This window comes from Pelecanus crispus, chromosome 1 (assembly GCF_030463565.1).
Source record: "Pelecanus crispus isolate bPelCri1 chromosome 1, bPelCri1.pri, whole genome shotgun sequence".
NCBI lineage: Eukaryota > Metazoa > Chordata > Aves > Pelecaniformes > Pelecanidae > Pelecanus > Pelecanus crispus.
Window position 1 is genome coordinate 37,906,410 of NC_134643.1, and position 23,704 is coordinate 37,930,113.

General features: G+C 38.7%; 1 protein-coding gene across 5 annotated transcripts in view; it reads left to right on the forward strand.

Moving 5' to 3' along the window:
• Positions 1-256: 256 nt before the first annotated feature.
• USP15 (ubiquitin specific peptidase 15) overlaps positions 257-23,704 on the forward strand; it is a 73,735-nt gene continuing 50,287 nt past the window's right edge. For all 5 annotated transcript variants that reach the window (XR_012832048.1, XM_075728124.1, XM_075728143.1 and 2 more), the window contains exons 1-2: positions 257-345; positions 19,008-19,135. Coding sequence is in view for 4 of the 5 variants with exons in the window: in XM_075728124.1 (XP_075584239.1) it covers positions 257-345; positions 19,008-19,135 (217 nt within the window). In the remaining variant the exon portion in view is untranslated. The remainder of the gene's footprint in view (positions 346-19,007; positions 19,136-23,704) is intronic.

The following is a 23,704-nucleotide window of genomic DNA, read 5'->3' on the forward strand; positions in this document are numbered from 1 at the left end:
CCCGCCGCACCACAGCCTGCGCTGCGCGCATGCGCGCCCGTTCCCGCTGGTGAGACGAAAGACCTCCTGTCCGCGAGGGGGCGCCGCAGCGCGGCGCCTCGCCAGGTTCCCCTCCGTCCCCGCCCTGCGGATTCTGGGAAGGGAGGGGGGCGAGGGCGTCTCCCGGTCGGCGTCACTCCCAGCATGCAGCGCGGCCCGCTCCTGCCCCTGCTGCCGCTGCCGCCGCCGCCGCCGCTGCTGCTGCCGGGGGGAGAAGATGGCGGAGGGAGGCGCGGCGGATCTGGAGACCCAGCGCACGGACGTGGCGGCGCTGCTCAAAACCGCCCTCCGCAAGGGCGACACCTGGTGAGGGAGGGGCGGGGGGGCCCGGGCTGATCGGCGAGGGCGGCTCCCTCCGCCCCCGGTGCCGCTTGGCTGGCGGAGGGACCGACCTCCTTTCCCTCAGCCCCCCCCCGCTGCCGGGGGCGGCTCGGCCCTCCGTGCGCGCAGGGGGCTGCCGGGAGCGGGGCGGGGAAGGCGGGTGGCAGGGGGAGGGGGCAGCACTGTTCCCCCCATTCCCGGTTTCCTGTCAGGCGGGGACCGGCCGCCTCGGTGCGGCGGGCCCGCGGTTTGGCCTGGGCTGCTGGGCCGCTGGTGGGGCCGCGCCGCGCCGCTGAGGCGCCCGGCGGGGGCAGGCACCGAGGTCAGCTCCCTGCCGGGCGGCGAGCGGCGGGGGAGGGGAGGGGAAGGGAGGGAGCGGCGTGACTGGCGGGGCGCGGTGCCGGATGGCGGCCCCGGAGGGCGGCCCCGGAGAACGGGGGGCCCGGAGGCCGCGGGGGCTTCTGTGGCCTCGCGGGGAGAAGGGCTGAAGCAGGGATTGAGGCTGGGGAGAAGAGCTCCGCTACCAGGCGTTTCTTCCATTATCTAGGCTGAAAAGAGGAAGCAGCCCTGGCGTCACCTTCAAGTTGTCAGGAATTATATCTGTACCCTGGCTGGGGTGCCCTGAAGCCCGTCCACGGCTGTGATAAGCCTTAAGTTTAATTTTTTTTTTTACTGTGAACGTGTTAACTATCTAAGAAACAGCCCCCGAAGGTGCAAACGGGCCCATATGATGCCTGTTCCACAATAAACGTTTAAAAATATGTGTTTTCCTGGTCAGTCAAAAAATATTTCTTAGTATGCCATACAGATTGTCAACAGAATAATCCGTGGTTGAAAAGAATTAGGTTAAACAAACACCTTTTTCTGGCATGTATTTGGTAGTTGAGCTTCTGTAGTCATAGTTCTCTGAGGCTGGGAAACGGGACTTTTTTTGGTTTTTAGGGAAGGGGGGGGGGGGGGAGGAACTGACACTTTTTCCACCACTCAACCTCTTCATCTCTTCCTGTGTGAAACCGTCAAAGACAAAGGCTGAAACATTAACTTACTGAAAATTAAGTATGAATACACAGAAGTAGAACTTGCCCACCTCATTTCAGCTGTCATCACTCACTGTTCCAGTTCTATAAAAGACTATATTTAACAGTGTTGATACTGCAGCATGTGTCAGAAGCATACATTCTGATGCATTATTCAAATACTGCTGAGTATATGTTCAGTTTTGGCATATGAACAGACTGCTCTTAAACTGAAAGAGTATAAGCAACTAGAAAAAGGAAATCAATTCACGTGGTAGTGTTGAAAATGACCAGCAGTAGTAAAAGGGTGCTCAGGCTTGTAATCTTCTAAGAGGGGTTTTTTTTGGTTTTTTTTTTTTTTTATGGTTCTGTTGGGTACTTCCCGAGTACTAAAAAAATGCCTCAGACAGTTAATATTATTCAAAGTGAAAGTAACTTTATGACAAGTTTACATGATGACTAAAATAGTAAGTTTACTGTGCTGTATTTTTTTTAGTACATTAAATATTTTAACATGTAAAAATCAGTTAAGTGGAACAAGCTGCTAAACATTCTCTGAAAATATATCTAGCTGTGATTATGACACTGATCTTAAGTGTTTTAAGACTGAATAAGCTATGGCAAAGTCCTATTAACTTTGACTCATGAATTATTAAATGTAGCTACATAAAAGTGTATGCATGTGCGTTCATAGGATTAATACTTAGAGCTAAGTATTTAGCTTCACAAATTAAGGGGTATGTTTAGTCCAAATGCTTTTTTCAGATGTATTTTGTCAATAGCTTTTTGATCTTTTGGGACATCAGTAAGGAAACCGAACAGTTAAAGTACTCTAAGTCATGATTCAGAATTTCAATTTTCATTCATTTCGGTAGCTGAAAAAATGTGAGCAATGCCATGTCAGCTTGTTCTGTTTGAGTTTTAAAGCGTTAAAATACAGTCCTTTTAAAATTACTGGCTTATTCTAAAAGTCTTGTCCACACTTTTCAGAATTTAGAGTGTATACAACAATAAGCTGTGTAAGGAAGGTATAAAGCTTTGGCAGTTTTCCCTAAGAAAAAGGGAACTAAATAGGGCAAAGAGAGGCAAGTCTTGTATCTATAAAGAGGGCACTGAATTTCTTCATTAGTTCTTCATGTGCAGTGCAGAGAGAAAGAAATGAAACTGACTTGAAATGCAATGTTTTTAGAGTTAGATATTGGAGAAGAATGGGAATCTGGAAACATTTGAACAGGCAGTTTAGTAAGCTGTAGAATTTGTTTCATTGGACGTTTTATTTAAGAGTATCTTGGGGATGGTATAGGTTAAAATATGTTGCTTCAGTGGACAGACAAGGCTAGTGTCTTTTGACTCTTCTGTCCTCAGGGACAGGATTCTGGGCTAGTTTGTCCCAGTGGTCTTTTTTGCATTCTTTTATGGACAGTTAATAAATTAAATTATTAACCTAGGAGAGATTGAGGATTCTTCTATCTCCCCATTTATCTTATTTGTCTAAACATACATTAACTAAACATTAAATTTAAGCTTTTCCAAGCAAGAACCTCCCTCTTTTATCAGTTGTTCTAAATAATGTTGACTACTTGTATTAGTGAATTCAGCATTAAAAACCACACTGTCATTCCACAGAACTTGGATTATATATAATTCTTTCTTCTTGCAATATAATCCAAAGGACCTTCAGGTTAAGTGGTTGAAAGATCTAGAATTCTGTTTTGGAAGAGAACAAATGCTGTGTTTCATTGTATATCTTACAGTTTTAGGATCTGATATGATTACTTCTCAGCGTTTTGAAACTCTACTGATGCTTGGCAAGTGAGGAGAATTTTTATTGTTTGTGGAGATTTTAACCTCTCATTTAGAAAGACAAAAAATATTGATTGTTACAGCTGCAGACAAATTTGAACTCAATCAGTGTCTTCCTCTGTCTGCTCTCAGGAATTGAAGAGCTGTTGATGTTCATCAATTTTTTAGCCACTGTATAATTTGCATGACCAACTGGTCTTTGTGATGTCATTTAATGCCTTTGTAGCTGCAGTGGTATTCTTGAGAACCTTGCCAAGTTTTTCTCTTTTTACAGTATCACTGAGGTACAGATTTCAACACTGAAAGTTAATGATCTTGGAACGGTTTTCTTAAAGAGGTGATGAAGACTCTGTCAGTTCTTGTGTGTGACTTATTCTTGTGTGAATATCTCTGTAATTTCCCATATTGAGATATTACTTGTCTTTACCTTTAAGACCACTTTCAGCCCTGCTTTCCCTGTAGTTCCTGTTCTTCTGTGGGTCTCTTAGTCAGAGATGTTATCTCAGTTACTTAAATATGACATTACATATGCTTTCATACTCTTTACTTTGCTACCTCTTATGCACGTTGGCCCTCCATGGTCTGGAATGTGAGACCATGTTTCTCGCCTTTAGGTATTACCTGCCAATAAATGGTTCCCGTAATAGTCACCAATAATGGCTAACAGCACAGCCTTAGCAGTAAGTTTCACCAATTTTTCTCTCTCCCAGAGTTTCTTCACTATGCTGCTTTCATATATGGCTTGCCATAGCAATTTGTGAGCAGATGAGAATGTTGATGTTACTTGTATTTTTAAAAGTAGTAACTTGGAAAAGAATTAGGTTGTTACAGTGGACAAATAACTATCACAAGTAGTTTATTTGGTGGCTAAGGGAACAAACACGATCTTTAGATGTTTGAATAGGGAGTACTGAGTAGCAGTACAAAGATGTACTGTATACAGCAATATATTAGTGAAACCATTCATACTGTCCAGTTCCGCTGTCCACATGTCACAGAAGGCATTCATTTGGAATGAGTTAAAAGATCTCAAAATTTCATAGAGGAGGTGGAAGCCTTGCCTTTCAGAGAAGGGCTTTAAGAGCCCTTGTCTGTTTTGCTAGAATGTTGAATCCTGTGCTGAAATACTTACATAAGAAGATGTCTTCTAGGATAAAGATTTTTAGATGAGCAGATAAAGATTTAAGACACTGTCTGTAAAGAAGGAAGATGTTGATTTCTAGCCCTGCTAGCCAATGAATTTTGGTGCCAGTCATCACTTTACAGAGTGATGAGATAGATTCTTAATCTGTTCTTGATTTTTAAGACTTGCAAATTATGAAAACTACAGAAGTACAGTATTTTGTGTTCTTTCAGACGTGTCTCTGGTACACATCACTTCTGAAGATCTGGTGAGTCCAGAGGGAGTACTGTTGTTACCCATAGAGTACATTTCTTGGAAGGTGAAGAAAATATTCTCATTTTTTGCCCAGTGGCTGTTTAATTGTAAAACTCAGTCACTGCAGAGAATAAGTAAACTTGAAGTGGGGTTAAAAATCCTTCCCAGTGAAGGATCAGTAGATATGAAAAGTTCAACCTGAAGGACTTTCCCTCCAGACATGTATTTAAAGAGTTTTTCCACCAAAAATATATAAGCATTTTAATTCTGGTTGCAATGAAAACTCATGAATCTTGATGAACAGGCATATATAGCCCTACTTGAAAACCCTGCAGTGCCCGTCATTGATGATAACCTTGATGCTAAAGTGCTTAGCTTTAATAGTATTTTACACTGTGGTCTTCTCAGTGTTTTCCACATTTGATCATCCATCATTGTGCTGTACATGAACAGAATCTAGATTGAACATTAATGGAAGATTTCACTGAGAGCATGATGAGATGTTATGGACCTGCACTTCAGTAACATTTGGAATAATATCCTAAACTGTTCTGATGGCTTCATATAATGAGAAACAAGGAACACTACATCAGTGTTTCAAGGATAGCAGTGAGAATTGGCAGCTTTTTCTTTCAAATGAGGTTTAAGTTGCTGATTTTTGACTCTAAGACCTTGTGGTTGAAGTTTTGTCTTAGATTTGTCTCACTGCATGTGGAATGGTGCAGCATTTCACCAACAGCTTGTGAAGATACACAAAATGTTCTGTTTTAAATCCTTCTGGGAGAATACTTGCAATGGAAATGGTTAGATGCAATTTTCTTCTGTTAATTGATTAGGCAGGGTGAGAGCATCTTAAACTCAAAATCATGTTTGTGTCAGGCTTTTGCCTTAAAATCGGAAGTCAAACATTGATTTAGGAGTTATATTAGTTTTTAATGGTATGTCTTTACTTAAATGGAAAAATTGTATTCAAAATACGTACATGGTTGTTAATGTAATCTTCACACTGAAATTTTAACATAAAAATGCAGTCCATTAATTTTGGCTGAATCAGGCTTTTTGGTCAGCCTCTTGGTGGTATGTGTGAAGTGCTGCTTAGGCTATTGCAGCACATTGTGGGAACTGAGCATGGGGGGTTGCAGGGAGAATTTGACTGGTTGATGAGTTGATTTGAAATTATCTGGGTGCATTTAGTTGAACAAAGCTTTTATTTCTGAAGAGGGTTGTGAAATATTTAGACGAAGATTTCTTTAAAATGGGAGCTATATTTTTTTTTCTTTCTGACCCCTGGATTTTTTTCTTGTGGATTTACGTACATTTTTAATAAAATGATGGTTTGGTTTGTATGTGGTAGAGTAGAATAATTATCATCATCTTGAACTTTCAAGAACTTGTTAATTCTGAAAGAAGATCTAATTTTGAAGGCATCTATTAATCATGCAGTCAAGCAATTTTGGCTAGCCTAATCAGAGTAGAAATAAAGGTACAAACCCATTCTTACCTTTCTTATTTTTATAGTTGCAGTTGTGCAAGAACAAAAATTGGATGTTGTGCCTTTAAACAGGAGTCCTAATTTGCTTTCAGCAACACCGTTGTTCCACTTTGTTCTCAGTATTGCTTAATCTGTACTCGCGCACAGTGAGGAGGGTAAAAGAAAAAAAAATCCTCACCTATCTCTCTGGACAATTTGCACAGTTTTGCTGTTAAAAGTGAAATAGCTTGTGTTCAGAAGATACAAAGTCCTAGGAGTACACAGAGATTGAATGAGTGTCTCTCTGTGAAGTGTCTTTACTGCATATTAAAGTTAACTGTTTTGATTTTGAAGTCAAAGGGCTGACCTATTAGTCAATATAAATAAATCTAGGTTACATGTTATTTAATTCTGTCTATATATAACTGAGGAATGCATTCAAAACACTTTTGACAGCAATGGGAAATACCAAGATCATAGTCATACTGTTCAAATATTTTTCTGTCAACCTGGGTGTTAAGGTAAAGAATGAATGCTGTTGCACTCTATGATGTTGATGCTGTGTTAATAAGGTTTATTAAATCAAAATATGCAGTAAACCACAGGGGAAGTTAAATTACATGAAAAAGTTACACACCATGAGAGAATTTTAGAAATCAGTTAGCAACTTTCCTGCTAGTACTATTACTTTCTTTTGTTGAGAGAACCACGTCCATACGTGGTCATGCAGCTGGGAAATTTTAAAATGTGGTAGATTTATTACTGATTTTTATAATTCATTGAATTTTTGTTTAAGAAATGAAGGTGTTGTATTTACAAGTGTTGTAATAGCTTCATTCTTTTGTTGTTGTAAGTTAATATGCCACTACCATGGACTTCCAGAGGGTAGACTTTGGCTTGTTCAGGACACTGGTTGGGAAAGTCCCTTGGGAGGCAGTCCTGATGGGCAAAGGGGTCCAGGAAGGCTGAGTGTTCTTCAAGAAGGAAGTCAAAGGTGCAGGAGCGGGCTGTCCCCGTGTGCTGTAAGACCAACTGGCGGGGAAGATGACCAGCCTAGTGGAACAGGGAGCTTTTGCTGGGACTCAGGGAAAAAAGGAGAGAGTTTACCACCTTTGGAAGAAGGGGCAGTCAACTCAAGAAGAGTACAGGGATCTCATTAGGTCATGCAAGAGGAAATTAGAAAAGCAAAAGCCCAGCCAGAACTCAGTCTGGCCACAGTTGTGAGAGATAATAAAAAATGTTTCTACAAATACATTAACAAAAAAAAGAGAGCCGAGGAGAATCTCCATCCTTTATTGGATGCAAGGGGGAACATTGCCACCAAGAATGACGAAAAGGCTGAGGTACTTAATGCCTTCTTTGCCTCAGTCTTTAATAGCCAGACCAGTTATCCCCAGGGCATTCAGCCCCCTGAGCTGGAAGACAGAGATGGGGAGCAGAATGGATCCCTCATAGTCCAGGAGGAAGCAGTAAATGACCTGCTAAGCTACCTGGATACTCACAAGTCTATGGGGCCGGATGGGATCTACCTGAGAGTACTGAGGGAACTGGCAGAGGAGCTTACCAAGCCACTCTCCATCAGCAGCCCTGGTTAACAGGGGAGGTCCCAGATGACTGGAGGCTTGCGAATGTGACGCCCATCTACAAGAAGGGCAGAAAGAGGACCTGGGGAACTACAGGCCTGTCAGCCTGACCTCAGTGCTGGGAAAGATTATGGAGCGGTTCATATTGAGTACGCTCAACACGCATGTGCAGGTCAACCAGGGGATCAGGCCCAGCCAACATGGGTCCATGAAAGTCAGGTCCTGCTTGACCAACCTGATCTCCTTCTATGACCTGGTGACCTGCCTAGTGGATGAGGGAAAGGCTGTGCATGTCATCTGCCTCGACTTCAGTATAGCCTTTGACACCGTCTCCCATAGCATTCTCCTTAGGAAGCTGGCAGCTCATGGCCTAGGCAGGTGTACTCTTCACTGGGTAAAAAACACCTGGCTGGGTGTCCGAGCCCAGAGAGTATTGGTGAATGGAGTTAAACCCAGTTGGCAATCGGTCACGAGTGGTGTTCCCCAGGGCTCAGTTTTGGGGCCAGTCTTGTTCAATAACTTTATCAGCAATCTGGATGAGGGGATTGAGTGCACCCTCAGTAAGTTTGCAGATGACACCAAGTTGGGTGGGAGTGTCGATCTGCTTGAGGGTAGGAAGGCCCTGCAGACGGACCTGGACAGGCTGGACCGATGGGCCGAGGCCAACTGGATGACGGTCAACAAGGCCAAGTGCCGGGTCCTGCACTTGGGTCACAACAACCCCATGCAACACTCCAGGCTTGGGGAAGAGTGGCTGGAAAGCTGCCTGGCTGAAAAGGACCTGGGGGTGTTGATCAACAGCCGGCTAAATATGAGCCAGCAGTGTGCCCAGGTGGCCAAGAAAGCTGATAGCATCCTGGCTTGCATCAGGAATAGTGTGGCCAGCAGGAGCAGGGAAGTGATTGTGCCCCTGTACTCGGCACAGGTGAGGCTGCTCCTCGAATACTGTGTCCAGTTTTGGGCCCCTCACTACAAGAAAGACCTTGAGGTGCTGGAGCGTGTCCAGAGAAGGGTAACGAAGCTGGTGAAGGGTCTGGAGCACAAGTCTTATGAGGAGCAGCTGAGGGAACTGGGGTTGTTTAGCCTGAAGAAGAGGAGGCTGAGGGGAGACCTTATCGCTCTCTACAGCTACCTGAAAGGAGGTTGTAGCGAGGTGGGTGTTGGTCTCTTCTCCCAAGTAGCTAGCGATAGCATGAGAGGAAATGGCCTCAAGCTTCATCAGGGGAGGTTTAGATTGGATATTAGGAAAAATTTCTTCACGGAAAGAGTAGTCAAGCATTTGAACAGGCTGCCCAGAGAGGTGGTGTGTCCCCATCCCTGGAGGTGTTCAAAAAACGGGTAGATGTGGCACTTTGGGACATGGTTTAGTAGGTGTGGTGGTGTTGGGTTGATGATGACTGATGGAAGACTGATGATCTTAGAGATCCTTTCCAACCTTAATGATCCCTAGTTTTTACCTTCATTAAAAAATAATCCAGCCACCAAGCCAGGAAACATGAAATTATTACTCTAGCCTTAATTGTTTTAGTGGTGGACTTGGTAATGTTAGGTAAATGGTTGGACTGGATGATCCTAAAGGTCTTTTCCAACCTAAACGATTCTATGATTGTATGATAAAGGCTACAAGTAATCCCATTTTGGGCTGCCGTAAGTATCTACACTTGATTATTCATTAGGATACAGTTTTTTGTTGGTAATTTTAATTAACTGACCCAATATGAGCATATATTTGGATATAATGCATGGCTGTCAACTGGTAAGAGTGTTTTAATATTTGACTATTTTGTGTAGCAGTAAAAGGACCAAAATATTCATTGCTGGTATGGTCAGTCAATTAAAACAGGAACCAGGCTTATGGGCCTTAATCACAGAGATGAGCAGTCATTTGTAAATGCCAGAAATAATCACCATTTCATCCTACTTCAGTGGGACCCACGGAATAACACCTGCAATGAACTATGTTTTCAGCGTTGTTGTCTATAGGAGCTGTATGAGGTTGGAATAACTGATCTAAACTCCTAAAGATAGGCTTAGTCTGTTTAGTGTCTTCAGCTAAAGCAAGTTTAAAATAGTTGACTTTAACTTTTTAATGTTGGTTTACAATATTTCTAAACAAACCTTGTTTGCTTCTAACCATGAGGATAAAGTAAAACATGTTTTTATATAGCTTTGAGGAATATCTTCTTCACAAGAAAATAACATTAACTAAAAATAGTTTAAGGTCAAAAGTAATCTGTGCTTTGAAAAAAACCCGAGCATAGGAAAACAGGAAGAGGAAAGTAGGTTGAAATGTTAAGCATTGTGCTTTGTCAATACTTGCCAAGAAATTGTTCAAATTAAAGAATTATTTAAAGAAAAGTTATGCCTAAATGGGAATATAGTATTGGGAAATACCTTCCATATGGGATGAGCTAGGTATGATCAACAGTTATCATTGGTTTACAAGGCAGTGAAGTGACATGTAGTATCAGAAGGTATCAAGGAACATTCTACTTCTATTTTTCAACCCCTCTGCATGATCAGTGGACTCACACTAACCTGAATTAAGATTGGAAGATGAGCAAATGCAACCTGTGAGGACCCTCAGACCTCAAGTAAGGTCTGTCAGCTGCTGGAAGGAGAATGTTGTTGGAGTTTATATTTGCACAGTTCAGAATTCCACCTTTTATTTCATCCTCTGCAATGATAACACTGAATCCATATGATATCAAAACCTGTTGTGTATCAAAGGGAGAACATACACTTTGGTAAAATAAGTTGTTATGTGTTCCACTTGTGATTGCATGGGCTTTCCACGTCTTTATTATCAAAACAAATTCCACTGTTGTGGAATGTTGTAAAGATACTTTGCGAACGTTGGTATGTTGCATGTCTGCAAAGGTAGCGTAGACCTTGGTTACACAACCTCCTCTTGTGCTCTGGAGGGATATGAGGTTTTCGTAGAATCATAGAACATCTCAAGTTGGAAGGGACCCATAAGGATCATTGCGTCCAACTCCCTGCTCCTGGCAGGACTACCTAAAGCTAAACCATATGACTAAGAGTGTCATCCAGATGCTCCTTGAGCTCTGACAGGCTGGGTGCCATAACCACTTCCCTGGGGAGCCTCTTCCAGTGACCGACCACCCCATCAGTGAAGAACCTTTTCCTAATGTTCAGTCTGAACTTCCCCTGATGCAGCTTCATTCCATATCCTTGTGTTTTATTCAGTATCTGGCATTTCAGGGGACTCGAGTATAAATTGTCCCTTGTATATTATAATCTGCTTCAGACAGGCAAGAAGCATTTTACAGGTGAGAGCAGATATATCTTATGAAGCGATCTGAAACTCCACTCTGAAGTAAACTCTGAGTACTGAAGTGGGCCAGACTTGAACTGGGAACATGTTCACGAACATGTTCTATAGTATTTTGATTCTACTTGTTCAAAGAAAAATTAGATCTCTTTAAGGATATGTAATATAACTAAGAGAAAACACCTAAACCTAATTAAACAGTACCAATATTTCCAATATTATTAATACCTAAAATAGCAGATCTAGTGTAATTTTCAGCAAATCATACATGCATATTTTTGCTTACTTTTAGGTAAAGGTTTGGAGCTATTCCAATATTTTAGTATTTTTGTTATCAACTTGTTGGCTCTAAGTGACTTTAGTATAATCAAACTTGGTTGTACTGTTTTCATCAAGCAGTTTGAGGTGACTGATTTATTTGAAATGCTTATAAATGTCAAACATTTGCTGATTTAATCAGTTCACCTTGTTGTGAAGTTGTCTTAGTTTTTAAGGTTTGCCCCTCAAAACAGCATATCTAGAAATTTGAGGCAGTTCTCTCCTTCAGTCTTTACTATGAATCCTTCAGGTATGATTTACCCCTGAAGATGGGTTGGTTACGCTGCTCACTAGCTTGACTGATGATGATCTGAGAGAAAAATTTGTGTTTCCTGCTTGAGTGAAATCTTGATTCCATCAGAATTAAGTAACAAACATTTCTTAATCATAATTTTAAAAAATGGGTAGGCCATTTTTTTTTTTTTTAATTTTGCTAAGGTGTCCTGGGGTGGCTTAGTCAGGTCTACAGTTCAAAAAACTACTGTAATGTTAGACTGGTTTGGAACTCTTTCCTGTATTAGGTAACAGTAACAAAAATAAAAGCAAAACATTGTACCAGGTTTAATGTACAGACATTTTATGTCTCTGTTTTAGTAATACATGGTGTGCTATTTTTGTATCTGGGACAACATATTCCATGAAGCGTACCTATTCTCAAGTGCATGCTACCAGTTTTTAATAATTTTCCTCTAAAAAGTAGTCTAAAAAGTGATAAAATCGTATTTAAAAAATGAGGTTTTAGCAGAGGTAGTTCTGTTCACCTGCGGTATGTCTTTTCCTCTTAAATTACTGAATGTACCTCGTAAGTAATAGTTTTCAGGTGGTTGATTATATCATGAATATTGTAACATTGATGAAAAGGTAAATTAAGTTGCTTTCTTATGGTTTGCCTTCTCTCTTTTGTGTAGATGAGTAGTCTTGTTGATCTTGGTGAGAATGCTATATTGAATCTGTTTGTAGGATCAAAAGCTATAATCTATAAATTTCTGATTTTTACTTTTTCTCTTAATGCTAAGAGGTCTGGATTTTAGCTATATACTTTTAAGTGCTTTAGCAGATTGATCCCCTAAGCCGAGTGTGGTGTAATTGCATTAATTTTTTTTGCAGCATGATCTTTAACATGGTATATCCTTCTTGTGTAAAGATGAGGGAAGTGTATGGCATTTGAATGCAAATTTCCATTTTCCCTAATCTTAGTGGAAAAGTAGTATTTCATCTATTAAGGACAAGTTCTTGTAAAAGGGGAAGATTACAGTGACTGTATTCTATAGTAATACAAAATAACTTCTCTCATCTGTATCAGATTTCTGTTGAAGTAGCAGAATGCTCATTAAAACGCCTAATATGTATAAAATGCATATATGCATGTGCATATGTATGCACATACATACACATAACCAGTACTTCACTGTAGGAATTCACAACTACAGTATGTGTTAGCATTTTTCAAAATCTGTATCTGTACATTTTTTTTCTTGGCTGTATAAATTCACTAAATCCTTCTTTTGCCTGTAATGCTGGTTACCTTGACATTGTGCTAAACTGGTCTACTGAGTTTGCTCTTAAGAATATCTGTCTGAGAATAAAGATTCCGTACTTCTTTAAATTAAGAAGTCTAAACAATATTGGTAGATCCTGAATCAAAAAGCAGTTATCTCTAAATAAAAAATAAATTCATTACTGCACTTATGTAAGTATCCTGCTTACCTTTCTTTATGAAGGATGTTAAGAGCTGAATATTGGGATAGTGAGTACTTTCTAAGCTATAATCTGTGGTCAGCAGGTGGTTCACTAGGTTCTGGTAAGACGTGTAGTGCTGTATCAAATCCATAATATTTTTGTTTCAGGTTTGAGTATTGGAGTATGATGTGGTCCGTAAGAAATCCTGAGAACTGGCGGTGGCCCATTTGCTCCTAATAAATTGATCTTCCTGGTTCACTCTATTTAAAAATTAGTACAGAGAGATAGATATATATTATTTCATATTACAAGCAATATTATCCAAAGTATTAAGCTTTGCCCTTGAGTACACACAGATTTCATGATCTTCCCTTTTTCAGTCTTTTCATTAATTTTCAGTAGAATGCATCTTGCAAAAAATGCATGTAGGATCTTACTTGTCTGAAAGTAATCAGTTTTAATTATGCTTTATAGATACTAATTTTTTTTTTTTACAGTTGTGGAATTCAATCTTAGAATAGTTTTTTGCACCCATTTAGTTTCTTTTTTTAGTTGTTCCTCGAAGCTTTGTCCATATGTCCAAAATAAACCAGTCTAACAAAGTACTACTCAGTGAATTCAAGTAAGAAAACAGGAAAGGAGAAGGTATAAAGACAAAGTAATTTGAGTAGCTTTCAAATTTTTGGTGTTCATGCATTCGTCATTTTGCTTTTCTCCATTGTAATACTGGACAGACTTTGCTCAGAGAATCTCAGACTTTATGTGAATTTGTTTCAGATTTGGTTGTCCTTCAGCGTTTTCTTTCCAGGGCAGGAACTTGAGTGTGCTGTTTAGTTCTTATCACACTTATGTACTTGCATAATTTATAGGTGACCTTTCAACTTTTTTATGCTAGAAATATTAATCTCTTATTTGAGCATGTAAGTACAAATTCCTAAATTTGAAGAGATGTGATGTAAGTTCTTGCACTTTATGTTAGGAAACAGAAACGTTCGAACTTTTCAGTTAGGGAGAACTGTAAAGAGACATTGCAGAGTAAAATCTGGTTGGTTGCAAGATTAATTGGATGTGGAAGAGTAAAGTTGATGAAATGTTAAAACAGGTTAGGGAGAACTGTAAAGAGACATTGCAGAGTAAAATCTGGTTGGTTGCAAGATTAATTGGATGTGGAAGAGTAAAGTTGATGAAATGTTAAAACAGGTAATGGTGAACATTTAAAATCTAGAACAGTGGACCCCAAGCTTTCTTGCACAGTTAAGTCCAATTATCAAAATTTTCTATTAATCACTACGCTACTGGTGTATGATCAGACATTTAACACAAAGCATTTGAAAAGTTATATGGTTCTACAGGAACAGTAATTCATTAAGCATTAATTAAAACAATGGACAGTTTGCCTATATGTTAATTTCCCTTCTGTGTAGAATTACAGCTTTCCTTCTTTAAGATTCATAGTTCATTCAAATTTAGATCAAGAAGGTAGAGGCCACGGAGTAGGGGACAAGGCTGGCAGGTTTATGGGTGGAATGGATGCCTGAGGGTGACTGCATTCATAACCATACACGCTTACAGTTGTTACGGAATAGTGCTGGATGGCCAGAGCAGAAGAAAAAGGTGAGAATGCTGTTGGCCTTGAGTATGTTCATAAGACTGAAAACTTTGTGTATAAAGCAAAAGGCAAGGGCATGTCAGATTAATTAAATTTGATACCCCTTTTTCCATTTATTAACGAAAGATGAGTCAAATGTTAAGAGGCTGTTGTAAAAGGAACTGGGATTTGTACAGGCAGAGTGACAGAACTGAATTTTTGCAAATGTGGGAAGAACTGCTGCTACTTGTACTTTAAAAAGAAAAAGAAATACCAATGATTCAATTTTAGTAACATCAGGCTTGTTCTGGCAGACGCAGGGTAAAGGAAAAATTATCTTTAATATCAGACTCTCTATTCAATTTTATATGCACTGTGTAGAATACAGTCACTCTGTTTAGCATGGTCATAGCAATTCAAACTTCCATGGTAGAGTCTAGTGTCTGGTTTTCTCTTCCAGGGAACGGAAAATAACACTCATTTAATTGCAACAGTTATTTTTGGTGAAAATTTGTTTGTAGAGATCTGGTTTTTCTGTCTTAATTTTCAAGTGGACTGTCTCTGCGGCGTTCACTGAATTCTTAAATTCTTACTCATGTGATCTTTAAATTAAGGAGGCTAAATTGCCTATTGCAAGCTACTGTCTGCTGCATTCTCTTCCCCCCTCCCATTTCTGGGTAACAGATGAATGTGGCATACCTTGGCATGAATTGGATAGAGAATCTGTTAGAGAAAACACTTTAAATCCTTTCAGCATTCACTGTTGAGTCTGTACCTCCAAAAGCATTCTTGCCTTCATTGAATCAGATCATATCTGAAGACATCTGCATTTGACTGTTGATTGTAGAAAAGGAGGCACATGTTCTCTCTGTAAAATCTAAGCATAATTAGTTTAAGTTTTTTCTCTCCTATTGCACTACTGTTTAGGAGGGTTTTATAATAGTAAGAATATAATTGAAAACTTCTAGTAACAAAACATACCAAATATTTTAAAGCATACTGGGGAGGTATTACGATGTTGCTTCGCTTCCTCTATCTGTTGCATGATGGCAAACATGGTGTTTTGAAGGGACTTTGCAAGTTTTAAAGTTTATATCTTTCCTTTCATCTGATATTTTAGAAAATGGTCACACTTTTTTTTTAAACAAATGATAATGCCAAATTTTAAATTATATGTAGATAGTCACATTATATGCCTGTTTTCACAAGCTGGTCATTTTTGATAGTTGAAGTTGTTTCTCATTTAATTTCATAACAGTTTGTGGTTTCATAGGTTTTGCTGCAGTGATCATTGAATTTGCTACTGTGTTCGGAGAACCTGAAAAGTTAAGTTCAGAAAAGACTTTTATATAAGACAGTAAGGCTTTATTTGGATACTTTCTTGTGTTGCAAAATTAAGTTTTCTGTACACAAAGATCTGAATTATTTTGAGAAGCTCATTGCTTTGTTAGTTCTTATAACTTCACTGAGCAGCACAGACAATGGAAAGTGGTCAAGAAATCAGTGTATTCTAACAATGAGTTTGATTTTTCAAGTGTGAAATGTGTGTGGGACTGGAACTTGCTCAGATTTTAACTAGACAAGTTTTACCTTTTTTCAGCATTAGTAAAGTTTAAATCTGTTTATTTGTATAATAGCCTGCATTTTTATCTTTTTACTGTGTTTTAGCCCAAATTTCACCATCTTTAATGCAGCTTAGCATTGTCCAGTGTTGTTTACTATTACATTCTAAACATGCTTTAAACAAACAAAAAAAAAAAACATGTGAAGGGAATTCTGCCACAAAAATACTGGATATTAGGAGAAATTTCTTCACGGAAAGATTGGCCAAGTATTGGAACAGGCTGCCCAGAGAGGTGGTGGAGTCACCGTCCCTGGAGGTGTTCAAAAAAACGTGTAGATGTGGCACTTCGGGACATGGTTTAGTGGATATGGTGGTGTTGGGTTGACGGTTGGACTGATGATGTTAGAGATCCTTTCCAACCTTAATGATTCCTAGTTTTTACCTTCATTAAAAAATAATCCAGCCACCAAGCCAGGAAACATGAAATTATTACTCTAGCCTTAATTGTTTTAGTGGTGGACTTGGTAATGTTAGGTAAATGGTTGGACTGGATGATCCTAAAGGTCTTTTCCAACCTAAACGATTCTATGGTTCTATGAAAACTGAAATAATCAGTGCTGGGCCAGGCTACTGTAGAGTGATTAAATATTGTAAAATCATAGTGATGTTAAGTATCTCATCTTTCTGGAATGGGACTTCAACCATGCTGCTTCATTACTGATTTGGTGGGATGCATTGTGCCCAAACCACCCTGTTAAGTCACTGTCTGAGTTTGGTAAGAGGTGGAAAAGGGCGTTTTTGCAGCAAAATACTTTTCATATACATTTCCTTAATAGTGTTTAAAACTAAACATCCTTCTACATAGTTTTGGTTCAGAAAGCAGTTTGAGGCTGTTTTCTGACTGCTTTATTAAGTGTTTATTCAGAAAGAAATAACTTGAACTTGCAAGTTCAAGGACAAAGTTGTATACAGAACAATTTCAGAAGAGATAGCAAGTCGTAGTAGTTGATGACTCCTGAGCAGTAGTAACAAGTTGTGATAGTAGAATAGGTACGAGACCAAGTGTTAGATTGTGAGATGGTGAAGATACATGCTCCAGAGTAAGGGAGAAATTTGGTCTCTAACCAAAGTTCTTACACTGGCAGAACTATGTCTATAGCAGTTGAAACACAGCTCTGCCTTCACTATTTATGTTTGCTTAGAGTAGTTACAAGCTAAGGCTAGGAGTAATTTGTTCTCAGACTCATGATTACTGTTGATGTAATCATATTTTGAATCAAGACTGTTTACCATGTGAATTAGGATGCTGTTACCATAGATGTTGTAAAGTTGCCTTTGAGACCTTAGTCTTTGACGGTTTTGAAGGAATATAGGGGAAATAAGCATCCAAAAGCCTGTGGTGATCTTATGTATAGGTTCCTAATGCCTTCTTCCTCTTACTTTCCAAAGGACTTTTACCTGTAGATTCACACACTTAAGAGTACATTCTGTAGAAACTGGAAAATCGGGGCATGGTGAGAAGAGAATCTGCTGACTAGAAAGGATCCCACTTACTGAGTACTACTCAGTAGTAATTCCTTCTTTACCAGAGGTTTGCTAGCAGTAGTTCTGGAGGCTGACTCCAGGCTTGATCTGTGTGTGTAAGAGAGAAAAACTGAACTTGAGAGGAAGAAATAAGTCAAGACTTACAAGATCTTAGGTTTGTGAATTTCTACTGTAGTTAGCACCATTTCGAGGCACAAATTTAAGGCCCTGCTAATGTATTTTTTTTAAACCTATTCAGTAAAATGTATACCCAAGCAATGTTTTTGTACTTCTTTGGTTACAAGAGTTGTGGGTGCTAATGTTTTTGTTCTGTGTTTTTCCATGGTTTTCATGAGTAACGCCTATAGAATGATTGCCTAATAAAGTTCTGTGTATTAGCAGACTAGTATTTGAATCACTAGGAAGTTTTGAGACTTGTTAAAGGTTCAACAGCATATTATTGGTATGGTACAAATAAGAGCTCAGTAGTCAAATATTGGAGAAAAGAATGAGGCTTACCTCTGATCTTTAGTTTGACCTAGCATTTCATCCTGATAGTGGTATTCTGCTAGGACAGTAGCAAAAGGTTGGGACAGACCAGACAGAAGGTGAAGGATACTTTTAGGAAAGAGAAACAATGAAGGTGGTGTCTTTAAAAAAATAATAATAAAATAAAATCTGAGGATAACTGAACAAATTTGGTATCTTAAAAAAATTCTGGACAAAAAGATATAACAAGTAGGTATCACTGGACGTTGTAAAGGCCAGACTGGCAACAGTTTAATCTGGGTAGAAATACTGTGTAGCTGAGTTTAGAGATAGCCCTTTATATGCAAGTGTGAAGTTGATAATTATATGTAGGAGGAACATCTAGTACTGCCTCAAAAGCAGAACATTTACTGTATGTGTTGATGCTGACTCAAAGGAAGAAAACACTTAGACTCTCTGGTTCTTGACAGGACGTCAGAGTTCTAAAGTTTTTCAACTTGCACATGAATGTTATAAATAAAACTCCAGCAGGAAAAAGCATTTTACTAAGAGTTATCTCTCATTTTTTAAAGGGCTGTCTAATTATAAAGACTTAACTTGAATCTCCTGAATTCACAAATTGAGAACAGGAATTAAAGCTGATGATATTTCATGCTAAAAAGGGAAATGTGTTTTGAACTTGCATTCTTCAACTTCTTTTATGCTGTATTGGCAGTCTTGCAAAACTGTACTTGCCCACTGTGATTAGTGGGATCTTTAATTGCTCACAATTAAAGTCCTTGTTGGTAGGAGATGCTGATAATTGTTAGAAGACCAGACAGAAAAACATTTTCCATTTTGCGAGGCTGATGAATACAAGTGCATTAACATGAATTAATTGGTACTGTAGGAAGTAGTAGCATGCCAGTAATTAACTTGTATGTCTTCTTCCATTTAAGGTATCTAGTGGATAGTCGCTGGTTCAAACAGTGGAAAAAATATGTTGGTTTTGACAGCTGGGACAAATACCAGATGGGAGATCAGAATGTGTACCCTGGTCCTATTGATAATTCTGGACTTCTCAAAGGTAACTGCTTCTGATTGTTTAATAAGCCAATACTAACACTGAGTGCAAATTTGTCACAGATTGTTCATCTTTTGTAGCTGATAGTGTAAATGAATCTCAGCATATATGAGGGTGAAGCTTTTTGTTTGTTTGTGTTCAGACTGTGTCAAGGGAACTGGAATAGATATCCCTAACAAATTACAATGTTATAAATCAAATTATTGGAACTTCTTTGCAATGGTAACAGAATATTTAATAATGTACAAATTACTGGTTCATAATGATATTTTGGGATACCTTGTGAGTTGAAATTTAGTCAAGCTGACAAATAGCTAGCCTGAGTTCACTAAGATTTTTTTTCCTTTTTTTTTAGCTTAACTAAATTCGTAGATTTAAAATAACCTTTTTAAGTTGAACTCTAAAATTTCTTTTTATAAATGAGCCCCAAGCCCTTACTTTGATTCTGGAACAATTGAAGAAGAGGTATTATGTAGTTCAGTGATAATATAAAGTGGTTTGAAATGATAGAGGATAATTTCCTAATTTTTTATGTTCTTCTAAGTATGGTTAAACTCTGTCACTGTTATAATTACTCAGGTCTGACTGACTTTTGCTGAACTGTAGTCAGATTTGTGGGCACAAGTCTCAGAATACCTTCCCAGATATTTTAATCTTTAGGTCAAATTCTATATTTAATGGCCAGTATTGAAATACCATTAGAGCTGTTAATATTTAATCTGCAAAATCTAGTGGATACAAAATCTAGCAGATAATTGGTTTCCTTCTTTACAGTTACAGATAATGTAATAGTACTGCATAATTTGTTTGCACGTAGTAATATAAATTTTTACAACTTCATGGGGTTTATGATGAACTCTGACTTTCTTAATTCAAAACTTCTCAACTGTAATTAGTATCTCATTATTTTACAAGTTAAATGTTAAAGATGATTGCCTCTTTCATAGGGCTTGTCATACCATGTTGCACTAGTTGTCAGTGTGAGTGAGTGTGCATGTCTCAGTGACTAGTATCAGTGCCTTTGAAGAAGGTGCTATATTGTCATATTGTCATGGTTTAGCCCCAGCCAGCAACTCAGCACCACGCAGCCGCTCGCTCACTCCCCCTACCCCGATGGGATGGGGCAGAGAATCGGAGGAGTAAGAGTGAGAAACACTCCTGGGTTGAGATAAGAACAGTTTAATAATTGAAATACAGTAAAATTGTAATGATGATGATGATAATAATAATATAATAATCATGATAGTAACAATATACAAAGCAAGTGATGCACAATGCAATTGCTCACCACCCGCCGACCGATACCCAGACAGTTCCCGAGCAGCGATCGCTGCTCCCCGGCCAACCCCCCCCCGGTTTCTATACTGAGCATGACGTCATATGGTATGGAATAGCCCTTTGGTCAGTTTGGATCAACTATTCTGGCTGTGCCCCCTCCCAGTTTCTTGTGCACCTGGCAGAGCATGGGAAGCTGAAAAGTCCTTGACTGGCATAAGCAGTACTCAGCAACAACTAAACCATCAGTGTGTTATCAACATTCTTCTCATCCTAAATCCAAAACACAGCACTATGCCTGCTACTAAGAAGAAAATTAACTCTATCCCAGCTGAAACCAGGACACCTATGCATCTATATGTTCTCTTCCATCCACAAACTTAAAGGTCTTTTTGCTCCAGGTGAGCGATGTGTTTTCTTTTTTGAAATGTGAGGATCTAGATCTTTTGTACATTCTTGTAGTAAATCTTGCAGTGAGGCAGGCATATTCAGGTGATACTTTTTTTTCAGTTGAAATCAGTTGTAGCAAGATCTTTTTATCCTCAGTGAGGCAGCATCAGCTTATTGTCTCTTCTGTTTACCCACTTAAAAAAAAAAAAGTTATTTCTAGATGTGCAAAGGACTGTGTTAGTTGATCTGTATTGTTTATAACTTTATATACATGTTCAGGTTCTGTTTAAAGTTACTGTAGATATGAAGCCTGTATTAGGGTTAGCTGTCCAAATCTAAAGTCATGTTAGCCGGTTTGCTAAAAGCTCCTGAAAACCTGTATTCTATCGTTTCGACACTGCCAGTACCCCTTTCAAAATAAACAGAGCATCAGGGTTTATAAACTTCACTTTTTGCTCATTCATGCTTCTAAAACTATGGCTCTGCATTGGCAGTGATACCGTGCATCCAATTACTGTCTGATATGTACTGTTCCTGTGTGAAGGCAGTTTTAAAATGAAGGGCATTAGTGCTCAGCAGCTAGTAGCTGTCTCCTTCACCTGCTGCAAAGCAGCAACCTTCTGTACTAGTTTTCCTATGTAGCATAAATTGAACCTGAAAATGCTTGGGTGTTAATCCTGTCTTTGGCACGTAGTATGCGCTAGTTGCTCTCATACTGCTCTCCTTAAGTGTTAAGTCTGAAAATTTGCATCTCATTTAAAGAATAAAATACTCTAAAATGGGCATGCTTTTTCAGATGTTCTGCAGTGTAATGCAGTGATAAGGAAAACTCTTATTAAATTCAGGAAAGACTGATTCCAGGAAACTGGAGCAGTATGTTGTGCTTATGTTACTTAAACACTGCTCCCTTATTTCCAGAACATTTGGATGAAGTGAGAGCAGTGAAAAGTAACAGGTAGAGATTTCAGTTATTCTCAACATATGCAAAAAATGTTGTTGAATGTAATGGAATGCACACATGCCATCTTCAAAAGGAGATATATAGTCAACTTCAAATTAGCAAAGCAAACACAAGAAAGTAGTTGTTCAGAATAGCTGATTGTTCATCACAGAAAACAGTGTTGCATATGAGGGACTGAGTTGTCGGAGTCAGGGAACTTCTTTGATGGAATAAGGTTCTGAAAAAATTATACTAGAAGATATGTTGCAGGTTTTAGAAAGACAGAATGGAATGCAAATTATATCTTCTCACTATAAACTGCTGTAGCAATATCGGGTCAGACCAGAAACACAGTATGAACCTTTTAAAGAGATACGTGGACCTGAAGATATGTTTGTGGATTTCTTCCTGCACTTTACTCCCAGTTGGAGCACCACCATATGCATAGTGTTGAGTAAGAATTGATAGTGCATGTCGTGAATTATTTCAGCAAATATTTCTTGTATGTAGCTCCTGAATATAGAGTTTTTTCCTAATCAGTCAAGACAGTTTTGAACCAAAATTTGACTCTTGAAAATTGTTACTTTTACAGTTAGGATGAAACAGCCTGAGGGGAAAAAAAGGAAAGTACCTTCTAAACAGGTGCATTGATTGAAGTCTCGTTTATTAGGTCACATTAATTTTATTTATCTCCATGAAGAACTGAATTCTTATTTACCTCTATGTTCACTGAGATGTTCGTGTGAAATTCCATTTTACTTTTTGCTGGAGAAATGTATGTACTGTGACTCCCAAAGTGGAATCCAAAGTCTGAGGTGGTTGCTCTCATGTTTTTTCTTGCTAAAATTGCAACAAATACTTTGGCTATTTCTGAACTTGATTATCTCCTCTTTCTAAAATAACTTCATAATTCTAATACTTACCTGGATGTATTTTGGTTTTTTTGTTGTTGTTAGGGGTTTTTTGTTTAGCTGTTCCTACTAAGTCACTTATGATTTTTATTGGAGAAAATGCATGCAAACCATATTGTACCTTCTTGACTGCATGAAGTCACATCTAAACTGCATGGATTGCATATTATGGAAACTACCTTTTTGCCATCTCTGAACAGCTAATGGTAGTAACAAATACTGCACACTTAAAATACATGAACTGAGAACAATATGCATCTCCCATGTTTTGCTTACACATCAAGGTACTTAGCTGGAGAAGACGGAGTCAGCACCAGTGATAAGGTAATAGGAGCAGAAGGTGGCTGTGCATCCTTCTTTGCCTATATTTTCACCATGTGGGTGATTAAAGGAAAGAACATTGCTTTTTTTCCCTTAAAATCACAAACCCTTTAAACCAACTGAAGGTGTAGCAAGTGCAGGTAGAGTAGGGAGATTTCTAGAGTCTTGATAAGCTGAATCTTGTTTACTCTTCCCACCAGGAAGTGAACATATCTCTTAAATGTCCTCAGCAGTGTTGCCCTCCTACAGAAAAGGTCATGTTGAAACATGTTTTGTTAAATTCTTACACAGAAAAAAAAAAAAGAATAGTTGTTATTATTAAAGGACCTTTAATTTTTAAGCGTGCATTTTTTGATGCTCAAGATAATTTTTTTTAATTGAAATCACATTATGCTGCGTTCGCTCAGTCTCTACAAAGGAGAAACAAGTACAGAAATAAAATGAAATAAGGGGACCTTAGCGCTTTTCACATGCGAATAGTGCATACTTATGTTTGTCCTTGCAGAAAAATGAAGGTAACAGTATTAATTTTGCTTAGAAGTATTACTTAAAAATAAATCCAAGAGGAAGGCCAATACCTGAAGCAATTTGAGATTATTTAAGGTTACTTTTATGCTCAGTTTTAATTGTGCAGTGTAATTCTGCAGTTCATTCACATAGGACAATGAAAATAAATAGACTATATTTATTACAGTCTATTTATTCTTTATACATAGTCTGTTTATTTTCATACTT